Source organism: Octodon degus, unplaced genomic scaffold (genome assembly GCF_000260255.1).
Source record: "Octodon degus isolate 3935 unplaced genomic scaffold, OctDeg1.0 scaffold00051, whole genome shotgun sequence".
Taxonomy (NCBI): Eukaryota; Metazoa; Chordata; class Mammalia; order Rodentia; family Octodontidae; genus Octodon; species Octodon degus.
The window spans coordinates 3,975,327-3,987,301 of NW_004524627.1; the positions used below are offsets into that span (position 1 = coordinate 3,975,327).

Consider the following 11,975-nt stretch of genomic DNA (forward strand, 5'->3'; position numbering starts at 1 on the left):
AATAAAATAGTGTTATTGGGTTATAAGTAGATTTCCTTACCTGCTAACCTCTGAGACTGAGGCCTGTTCTCTGTATTTGAAATGGAAAATGTTGGAAGTTAGAGACTGTCCTCTTAAGGAGGCTGAAGATAGAATACTTTTCTCATTGTGAGCCAATATTATTTAATGTGTTATTCTTACAGTTTCTGTATTATTTTTTGGTACTTTCTATAATTGCCTTGTAATCTACAACTGCAAGTGATTTCAGTTCTGTACTTTGAAAAATATTTAACAATGTTACTAAGAATTAACTTGTGGTAATTATTATTTATCAGTCCTGAAAACCATCAATTTCCTGCAAAGCCATTGAGAGAGTCCCAGAGCCACCTTCTTACTGATTCTCAGCCTTGGACAGAGAGCAGCACAAACCCAGGAAAAGGCAAAGCTGGTAAGGGTATGCTTCTTTGGATATTTTTAGGTATATTTTATTTTTAAAGGTGAAAATTTTCAGTGTGCTACCTAGTGAAGTTTTTTTTTTTTTTTTTTTTTTTTTTTTTTTTGAGTCACAGTCCCATTGTAAATGTAGAATTGCTCTCAAAAGAACTGGCAAGTACAAGGTCCCAGGTTCAATCCCTGGCACTGAAAAAAAAAAAAAAGAATTTCAAGTTGCTGTTGTTTTTTTAAAGAACCAAATCATTTTGGGGGGGAGGGTTATTTTAATTTATTTTTTATTAATTTTACTGAGAAACAAATAGCAATGAGACAGTTTCAAAACAGGTTAGGAGAGTTACATGAATTAATACATTGCATATTGTTATCTTCGTAGTAGTTATTCATAGTACAAGATACAGACATGATATCCTGTCCAAACACTATTAGTACAAACCTTTCTTCTCATTGAATTAAGAGAAAGTAGCTGTATATCTATCCTATTTTGTATATACAGATCCAAAAATGTACCTTCATTTATATCCTCTTTTTTTTCTGTTTAGTTGTCAGAGTTGGGTATTCCATTGCCATTTAAATATTGTAGGTATGTGAATTCAGCAAAATAATTCAACATAGTCCAGTAGTCCATAATAGTAGTGGGTTATCCATAGGACTACCAATGTCAGAAGTTGACTTGAACCTTTTATAGCGCAGCATATTAATATGGCTTTACCTTTTGTACTTCATTTTTATGCTTTTCTGTTGGATGGTTAAGACCAAGAGAAAGCAAGACCTATTTAGCAAGAAATGTAACTTTTGTATCTGACAAGGTCAATCAAATCCTCTCAAGATTTACCCTGAAGCCCTGTACCGCAGTTTGTAGATCCTTTGTAAGTGTGAGCCATCTAGATGAGTCACAGCCATTGCTTGACCAATTTGCTCTCTGTGAAAGCCTCAGAGAATGTTTTCTCTCCATGTGACTCTAAAGGCCATTTACATTATCCATCACTTTCCTCTGTGGCCCCATAATCTCCTTGATCAGTATATTTGGGACACAACTGAGTCACAGGATGTTACAGTACAGGTTCCCTTATGTCCTAAGTTCTCACTGACCTTGAAAGGCTAGGGCCAAAATGTTGGCTGTCCTTGCAGCCTTTTGAAAATTCTTCGAATTTGCATATTCATAGTTCAGTCTCTCATTTTCCCAACAAACCTGTCATTTCACTCTCCCATCCATATTGAGGACAGGCACTACAAAAGTTGATGATACCCATAGGCCCTTAAAACTCATCAGTTTACCTAGAAGCAAAGGACGGATATGGAGTTGGGGATCACTGTGAGGGAGACAGGGATAAAGAGCTCCCTTTCTTCAGAAGGGATTTGTGTTTCATCTTACAGTCTATGCTAACAGAAGTGGTCTCTTGATTTTATTTTTTAAATGTATTTAGTAGTGATCTTCCTGTTTTCAGCCTCCAAGTGCTTATAGGCAGGTCCCACCACACCCAGTCTGTCACTGGCTCAGTGCGCCCTAGGGGCAACACTGGCAGGGCACGCTAGGGATCAAACCTGGGTCCCTGAACCTGCCTAAACAGGCACTTTAGTCCGCTGAGCTATCTGGACAGCCCTCTTGATATTTTTTCCTTATGTTGTTAATTATTTGTTACTTATAATATTTTTTTCCATTTGATGGATAAATTGAAAGACCAAACTTTAAAGGATAGTCTAAAGGAAGGGAGAAAAATGTGAGAACAAATTGAAAAAGAGTTTAGGGTGGATTTGACTAGAATGAAGTAGGAAATAAAAGAATTAGGAAATTAGATCTGACAAATCCAAGTTCAGTATATCTTTTGTTATTCTGCACTCTTGCTTTTCCAGGCATGTAGCTCTATTTTTAGCATTCTCCTCCTCACTCTCTCTCTCTGTGTTACTGGTTGGGACACGGTACAGTGTACATGAATGTGTTTCTGTAAAATATCTTATTTCCATACCATATACCTGGTACCTTTGCAAGTATCTTGGGGATTACTTATTAATGAATACGCAAAGTCTGCCTGTTGTTCCAAAACAATAAAAGCATGTTAATTTATGCTCTTTTTTTTTAAGGTATGAGCAATCCTGCTTTAACCATGGAAAATGAAACTTAAATCTTCAAGCAAAATAAATTCACATTTTATAAAAGTAAGATAAGTGTTTTCTTTATGAGTATGATTTATGTTTTTAACAGTTTTCCAATTTTCTTAGGCTTGTTTCCATGAACATTATTTATTTTTGAATGACTCAGATGTCTTATTTGACCTGTGGGATAACAGTCATGGAGGAGCCTTCAACAGTAGCTAGTGTTTACAGTAACCTGATAAACTACAACTAAGTTGCCAGGCATGGTAGTGCACACCTGTAATCTGGCACTCTGGGAGGCTGAGGCAGAAAGATAGCTGTGAATTTGAGGCCAGCATGAGCTACATAGTGAGTTCAAAACCAGCCTGAACTACATAGCAAAACCCTGTCTCAAAAAAGCCGTTTAAAAAAACTAAGTTGATGAAAAAAAGTTATTTGTGTAGTTATTCATTAAATATCAGATTCAGTCCTAAATAATGATTTTAATACTTATCTGGTAGAGGAAATACCATGATCATGAAGGTAGTTTTCCCAGCATGAGGCTTATCCATTGTACTCTGAACATGCTGACCCCTGTGATTTCCATAGAAGTGGGAAACTAGACTGCATAATTGGTGGTAATGGGGGAAATTGGTGGTAATATGTATATTATATATATTTATTTTATTATTAAAATAAATACATTATTATTTTAAGGATAACACATGATATAAAGTCTTACTATATATTATATATATATTGGAATTTTTCACTTCATAAGATCAGAGAGTTTATTTAGTCATCGTATCTTTGACTACCCACTAGCAGAATTATTCTGAGTTTAAATAATTGTCTTATGAGCACAAACCACTGTCATCCCCAGTTCTAGTCACAGTAGGACTTTATATCATGTGTTATCCTTAAAATAATACTGTAAAGTCCATTCAGACTACAGCCTGGCTGTACCTTAGAAGCAATAGAAATGTAGAGCCTTTGGCTCATATTAGACCTGTTGAGTCAGAACCTGTATCTTAAAATAGATTTTAGTGAGATCCTACTTGTGTATACATATTGAAGTTTGAAAAGCTTTGATCTGGAGGTCTTTGTTCAAAACACATCTACCCAACCTTCTAGCATATAAAATAATTTTGAACAAGGGATGTAGGTACTTACAACAAATAATAAATAATAACTGGTTTTTGCTAGTTTGATTTTTGTGTTTTCCTATAGCTAACAAATGTTTCATTTTTTCTGTTTCATTTCAAGATACCAATGCCACAGAAGAATGGAAGAGGCTTCCCATGGGAAGGTGCCATTGGCCAGTTGTTCGTGTATTCATTAGGCTAGATGAATATGCAGATTTTTTACTTCTCTTTTTTTCTTTTCTTTCTCTTTTCTTTTCCTTCCTTCCTTCCTTCTTTGCTTTCTTTGCCAGTGCTAGAGATAGTGCCCAGGGCCTTGCACATGCTAGCTTGGCAAGTGCTCTTCCACTGAACACCATCCCCATCCCTGGATAGTCACAATATTAACTGATTAGTTAGCCCTTGCTTAAATTATAATACATTTTCTATTATAACTAACTCCAAATCCTACTAAGTATTAAAAATAATTAAGGTTTATGAATCAAAAGAGCAATATCTTCTATCAAAATCTGGGAATAAATTCACGGGCCAATTTTCATCCAAATATTTGGGTTTCACAATTTATCACATTGAAACCTCACTGACCATCTGACTTTCTGACTCAGAAAATTGAGACTAATATTGTTTAAGATTTAAAAGACTTGAAATGTCGTAACAATAAGACTTATTTGTAAAACATACCAATTACTTTTAAGAAGAAGGTGTCAAGAAATCAAACTTGACTTTTTTCCCTCTGATGTGAATCTGGCCTCAGACTATAAGTGAACTGTAGTTAACTATGAATTCATTAGAAAGACCAAGTGGTCTACAGTTCAGATCACCAAAAGCTGCTAGATTTTAATTCTAGTTCTAATCTTTCTTCCCTGCTAGAAAATAAGTGTGAAATTGAAGCTTGAGCTAAATGGTAAAGCAATTGAGTAGAAAGATTTTGTTAGACCCAATGCAGTGTTTTGAGAGAGTAATTCTAATGTATCAGAAATGTATTTTCATCTCTTCTCATCATAGAATGAGGGAGTAAAAACTGTGATAACAATTATGTAACTTGGTTATGATATTCTTCGGTTGGTTTTCACTTTTACAGAATCTCTTGTTTTTCCTACTAAATATAGTGAAAATATTAAGTCCCTGTTAAGAATTCCTGATGGATCATTGGATTAACGCTGCAATGATATCTATATTATTTATGTATTCTCTCTTTAAACTATGACAGTTCATTTATATTCTCTTCAAATACTCATTAAGATTAAATTATGCAAATCATTAAACAAAAACCATATATTTATAGAAATTTAATTCAACATGAATTAAGTGGTATACTATTTGGGAATTTATTTTGAAGATAAACTAAAATGATGTGTTTGTGGATGTCAAAATGTTTGGCTTCCGTGAGTAAACCCAGAAGCTCTCGTGCCTTGTATGCACTACTTACAAAAAACAATGACTTGTTTTTTAAAAACAAATATTGAATAGAGTGTAAGCTTTTTTTAACGTTAACAATAGAGTAAGCTGTCTAATTTCTTTGTTACTAATCTGAGAAGTTAAAGCAGATAATGTCTAAACTCAGCTAAGTAATTGGGATAAATGTCTAACACAACACAAAACTAAAAGATGAGACATAATGGTGTAAAAGATCCTTGCAGTTACTCATCCTTACTAAAATTATAAAGAATTTCATATTAAATGTGTTTACGAAAGAACCAATGTCAACCAAGTCCATTTTATGATTTATTTGAATACATTTTTTAAAATATTAAGATGGAGGTTTTTTCCACATTTTCTTAAGCTAAAATGTTTAATGACAATCAGCTTGAAAAAAATCTCAGAAGATATGATACATTTTCACTTTTATCTTCAAGTATTTTTTGGTCACTTATCATTACCTGAAGTGCCAGACTGGAACCTATAGCTCCTGCTAGAAGTCTTAAGGGCAGCAGTAGTATCATGTGACTTACTAAGAATTATATGCAAATAGATGTTTTGAAAGCACAGTAACTACTATCGCTGTTTTTCTGGACAGGATCAAACTGGAAGCCAAGAAAAAATAAGAGGGATTTTAACCTTTTACTCTACTGCAATATTGTTAATTTTCCTCCCTTTAGGTCTTTTATGTACTTTCTTAAATAAATAAGTCAAGAAACAGTAGAATGAGATTTGAAAAAATTTAAAAATGAATAAACTTTTTTTCCATTAAGTTGTAATGGTTCCTTTTTCTGTTTCTTACAGTAAATAAACATTAAAGGGTTTTTTGGATCTAATTTTGCGTTTAATTGTAGGGGTTATGATTTTTGGAGGTAATCCAAGTAGATAGGCCCTATGTTTATACCTGAGTGAATAGGTCTGCATTTTGTACAATATGTATTAATTTACATTAAAACATTTCAAGTGTTTTACTTTAAAAATACTTAATGGCTTAACTCAAATTTAGACAATCAGAATGATTGTCCTTTAAACTGATAATTTTTATTATTCCTGTCCATAGAGACTTTACCTTTTAGATACTAAGATATAAGAAATTTCCATTTGGGGCTGCCCAGATAGCTCAGTAGATTAAAGTGCCTTCTTAGGGCAGACACAGGGGCCGGGATTTCAATCCCCAGCCTGCCTTGACAGCCCCACCCCTGAGGATGAGCGGATGATTGAGCTTGGGCTTGGTGTACGTACCTGTAATCCTAGGAGGCTGAAATCAGGAGGATCACTACGAGTCCGATCTGTGTAGTGAGACCCTGTAGAGCTTGTACTAAATACATACAAAAAAAGAAAAAAGAAATTTCCATTTTAAATTATTGAAGAAATGTTCATATTAGTTAATTATTTACTATTATTTAATGGGTGAGGGTTATTTTTTCAAAAAGAAAGAACCCTTTCACCTGAATATAGTGATGAGGCATTCAGGCAGCCCAGAAAGTTCATTTCCACAAGTTCGGGCCTGATACACCCCAATGTAAGTGTCTATTCACCTTCCTTGTCTGTATGAAATGGTCTGTTCCCTGAAAATACAATTCCTTCATAGGCATGCCTTTTCTAATGATCTGCCAGAGCTAGTACTGGAAAAATTCATGCCTACAATGTAGTCATAACATGGTCGCTGGGGAATGGAGTGAGAAAATGTGAATGACTCACTGGTAATTAAATAATTTTGAAAACAATTAAAAAGAGACTGTAGAACCTATAGACATTTATTAGAAATATGGCCTTTTTTACAAACTATGTTCACTAAGGAAAGCCAGTGCAAAAGATTTATAAAACATGTTTATGAAAAAGCTAGCAATAGTGACTCATATTTTAAGGAAAAATGTGAAAAAAGTTACACCATTATATCAAATACCCACAGTGAAAGTAGTCATTATATATTACAAGCCTGTTTTAATTTTTTAAAAATGTGCAAAAAGGGCTAGGGAGATAGCTCAGTAGAATAAGTGTTTGCCTGGCAAGTGCAAGGGCCTGAGTTCAATCCCTGGTTACGCAAAAAAAAAAAAAAAAAAAAAAAAAGTGCAAAAAGTTACTCCATTAAATACTAGCAAATTTTCCCATGTAATGCATGTAAATTTCTGGTCTGATTCTAATATCATGTTGTATAAGTTGGTGTACTTATTAGATATTTACTTATAGAAATGGTGATTTTGAGCATTACTTTGAGTTTCTTTTTAAACTCTAAAATGTATCTACAGAATATAAAAACAACATACAATATAAACTCTGATAACTTCCCCTAGTATAATCATTCTGCCTACACAGACTACAAATTCTAACCTGGCCATATTTTATCCATTGTGACATATTTCAACAATGGATTATTTTCACTAATTGCGTTTATCTCTAGGTAAGATCCTTCTGTGGAAGCTTGTTCTTCCTATGTAGATAATCTCCTGGCTTAATACTAAATGTTTTAGTGGCCTACTCTACATTGTCCACATACTTAACCCATTTAGCACATGCTGAATGTGCAACGAGGACTGCCATACATTTTAAGCATGTATTACTCTTTTACAAGAATACTACTGGAATTTTTTTTAGCTTTCTCTTGGTAAAGATTCAGATTATTTTTTAAATTAAAATTGTAGCAATCTTATGTTAGCATTAAATAAATGCCAATATTAGAGAAATCTTGGTTTTAAAATTAAGCAATCTGTTTTCCATCAGATTCCTTACCAAAGCTCATTACTAAAGGATCTTCTTTTGTTAGGGAACACAAGGAAATTATAATGATGCAAACCGTGTACTTTTTTTTTTTTTTTCCTGGAAGAATTTGCTGTTCTTTTTTTTTTTTTTCTTCTTTCTTTCTTTTAAATCATTTATTTATTACAAGATCTTGCTACACAGCTCATGCAGTACTGGGGATCAAACCCAAGTCCTGGCACTTGCTAGGCAGGTGCTTAGACTGCTGAGCTATCTTCCCAGCTGCTACTCTTTTATAGTAGTGTCCTTGTTAGGAAACAGTGGCTGTTACTGAACAGATGGATTCAGGTATTTCAAAGGAATACTTGCAGATCTCATTGTGAAAATAAGTATATCCCAGCACGATGTTGAGTGCAGCAGGGGGTTCTCAAACATGGTATCTGCTTTTTCCTTACTGAAAGTCCCCTTGAAATACAGATTGAGGATGCTCTCCCATAACAGCCTGGGGACTTCAATCTCTAACACTCTAATTGTTCTTACTCAGAGTTCAAATCTGATAATCTGGGTAGTGATAATTGAATCATCTTTGTATCACTTGTAGACCTTTCTTATTGTAGAAAACTGAAAAAAAAAACTAACAGCAAGTGTACACAGATCTCTGATATTCCTGTCTTTTGCCACATTTATGTATTACACACTGGTAAAGGGCCAGGAAGATAGCTCAGTGGCATAAGCACCTGCCTGGCGAGCGCAAAGTCCTGAATTCAATCCCCGATACTGAAACACACACACACACACACACACACACACACACACACACACACACACGAATACACACTGGGGGAATTTAGGCTCTAGTTTATGCCACATAAAAGTTCTCTGTGATTAAAGGACAGAATTTTATGATTTATGAGAACAAATTGACATGATGTCATAGAAAAAGCTTAACAGGGCTGGTGAGATAGCTCAGTGGCCTAAATGCCTGTTTAGGCAAGGGCAGGGACCCGGGTTCTATCCGCAGCACCAAATGCCAAGGCAGCCCCACCCTGGGCATAGTGAGCTGGCAAGACCTGGTGTGATGGTGCAAACCTGTAATCCCAGCAATGGGGAAGCTGAAAACAGGAGGATCAACTATGAGTTCAAGCTGCCAAGCAGTGTAGTGAGACCCTGTACCAAATGCATAAAAAAGAAAAAGCTTAACAATGTAAGGAGTGCAATCATTACCTGAATTTATTAGTACCTAATAAAATTTGACAGGTGTTTATTCAAATGGAGGGGGAAAATGCTCCAAAGTAGAATTCCGTTGATGCTGAATTAAAGAACTGGTATCAACTCTGGAAGACTTCAGTTATTCTGTTTTTAAATTTAGTAATCCAGGCAAGGCTACTGTCAAGAGTTTAGATTGCAGGTCTTTTTTCTGTCAGTGTGTGTGGCTCCCTGAAATGCGCTACTAAAATCATCTCCATCACCCTAATCATTTCTTTGTGAAAGTTGACTATTAAAAAACAAATTTAAGGGCTGGCCAAATAGCTCAGCAGATTAAAGCAGCTACAAGCAGACACAGGGGCCAGGGATTTGATCCCCAAACCTGCCGTGCACCACCCCTGGGGCAATTGAGACTGGGTGTGGTGGCACGTGCCTGTAATCCCAGCACTTGGGAGGCTGTAAACAGGCATATCATTAGTTCAATCCAGTAGTGAAACCTTGAACACCCTGTAGACCCTTCCCTAAAATACAACCATTGTTAATTAGCTATTCTCGTTTTGAACATCTGTAACTTATGTATTGTATGTCACCCTGTTTCTTTGTTTCTATTTGTTTTGTTCTTCAATTTGAAAAAATAAGTGGATACTAAACTTAAATAAGATAGACTTTTTTCTTTTAATTTGAATTTTCCTATTATGCACTGCAAATTTCTAGCTGAGAAATTTTTATCTGCTACATAGAAATACCTGAAATTAAAAAAATATTTATTAAATATGAAAAAAGAAGGTGAATTTTCTGTGATGAGAAAGTCAGATTATATTCACCATATTTCTACGTGAGGAAGGACTATACTGCCCAGGTTACCTTTTTAATACTTTGTGTATTGTTATCTTCAAAGTAGCTACTCAGAGTGAAAGATATGGGCATAAAAATTTCTCCAATTAGTACAAACCTTTCTTTTCAATGAATTGAGAAACTAGTAGTAAAACTGTCTTGTATTTTTTCCCCATTTCATTTCCATCCTTTCCCCCATCCCACCCTAGTTCCTCTCTCCTCTTGAACAATTTCTTCCCATTTCTCTGTACATTTTGGTCCTGATTTATTCTTTCAGTTTCTCACACCAGGGACACAATACGATATTTACACATGAGTCTGATTTCACTTATGGTGAAATACGGCCTCAAGTTGCATCCATTTGTTTATAAATGTCTCAAATTTGTCTTTCTTTATGGCTGAATAGTACTCCATTGTATAAAGACTGTATCTTTTTTATCCATTCCTCAGTTGATGGACATTTGGATTATTTCCAAGATTTTGCTATTACAAATCATGCTGCTATAAAAATGGGTGTACATGTATTATGATGTTTCTAACTCTTCCGGGAAGACATGTGTAAGAGGAATAGCTAGTCAAATGGGGATCTCTAACCTTGGTTTTTTGAGGATATTTCATACTGATTTCTATAGTTGTTCAACCAGTCTACACTCTTAACAGTAGAGATGGGTTTCTTTTCCCCTACAGCCCTTCCAACATTTTTTTTTTTTTTTTTTTTTTTTTTTGTTTTTTTTGGGGAAACCCTTTTTTTTGAAAATTAAATGTGTTGTTTTTATTTTTATTTTTTTTTTTTTTTTTTCAGAACCGGGGATTCAACTCAATTTACATCTCTTGAATGACCAATTATGTTGAACATTTTTTCATATATTTGGCCTTTCTACTTCTTCATCTGAGAAGTATTCATCTCCAATGCTCATTTTTGGATTAGGTTAATTTGGGGGCACGATTTTTTCAATTTTTTTGCTTTTATATGTGCTTATATATATTTTGTATATTCTTTATATGATTTTTTAAATTCTTTATATCTTTAGATATGGTATCACGTCCGAGGGATAACTGACCAAAAAAATTTTCTACTCTGTAGAATGTCTTTTCACTGTTGGTGATTTCTTTTGCTGTGCAAAACCTTTTTAGTTCAGTGCATGGTGATAAGACATGGATCTAATTTAAGTCTTTAGCATGCAGAAATCCAATTTTTCCAGCCTATTTATTTTTGTGGAACCAGGGATTGAACTCAGGCCCTTGCACTTGCCAGGCAAGCTCTTGTTCTACTGAACTATCTCCCCAGCCCTCCAGCACCATTTATTAAAGAGACTTTCTTCCAGATGATGTTTGGCTCCTTCTCAAAGATATGGTGGCTGAGTGTGTTTGGAGTTGTGTCTGCATCTTTTAATCTGTTCCACTGATCCTCAGGTCTGCTTTTATTCCAGTACCATGCTGGTTTTATTAATACTATATCTCAAATACAAATGATTAGTGGAAATTTTAGTTCTGGGTGTTTTGTATACCTTCCTGTATTTCTACAATGTACTTACAAAACAATTAAAAGGTGGCACCATTATATACAAAACTGTTCTCATACAAATGATATACCCTCCAACATACCAAGTGATATGTGTTAGATTTACCCACAGCTATACTGAAGAGAAATGAATCAATTCCTAATTCAATTTTAAAAAACTGTCTTCATAGTGCACACACGGACTGGTGTCTGATTTGATTTTACTTCTGGTTTTTTCAAAACCACATTTGTCTCTGCAGATCGAACATCAACAGTGATTTGTTTTGCTTTCTAAAACAAGGTATTGCTATGTACTCCAGGCTTGCCTCAAAATTCACCATCCTCCTGCCCCAGTCTGTCACTACTGTACTGGGCCTGCAGGTGTGCACCACCACACTCAAGTAACACCTCTTGTCCTTAGCAGAACTTTTTGTGTAAAAGGCTAGGTAGTATTTGAGGCTTTCCAAGCTAAGACAAACTCAAGGACATTGTCTACTCATTGAAGGAGAAAACACATTTCTATAGAATTACTAAAAATGAAAATAAAAAAATCAAAACTTGGAAAAAGTGGAATCTGAGGTGGAGGGACATTTTGGTCAATTTGGGCTCATTAGCATTCCCTATGATCAAAATCAATTCAAAATGTTCTAATGCTGATCTATCATTTATTCTCT

At 34.8% G+C, this 11,975-nt stretch overlaps 1 protein-coding gene and 1 non-coding gene across 3 annotated transcripts in view; both read left to right on the plus strand.

Moving 5' to 3' along the window:
- Zdhhc2 (zinc finger DHHC-type containing 2) overlaps positions 1 to 5,787 on the plus strand; it is a 90,363-nt gene extending 84,576 nt beyond the window's left edge. The window contains exons 11-13 of one of the 2 annotated variants that reach the window (XM_004633056.2): positions 315 to 427; positions 2,512 to 2,586; positions 3,769 to 5,787. In XM_004633056.2, coding sequence (XP_004633113.1) covers positions 315 to 427; positions 2,512 to 2,552 — 154 coding nt within the window. In that variant the 3' untranslated portion in view covers positions 2,553 to 2,586; positions 3,769 to 5,787. Of the gene's footprint in view, positions 1 to 314; positions 428 to 2,511; positions 2,587 to 3,768 lie in introns of those variants that run through there. The other variant, XM_023717231.1, reaches the window with a different exon arrangement.
- LOC111817221 lies at positions 3,009 to 3,172 on the plus strand. Its single transcript, XR_002821468.1, has one exon. It is a non-coding gene; the product is annotated as a U1 spliceosomal RNA (small nuclear RNA).
- Positions 5,788 to 11,975: the final 6,188 nt, after the last annotated feature.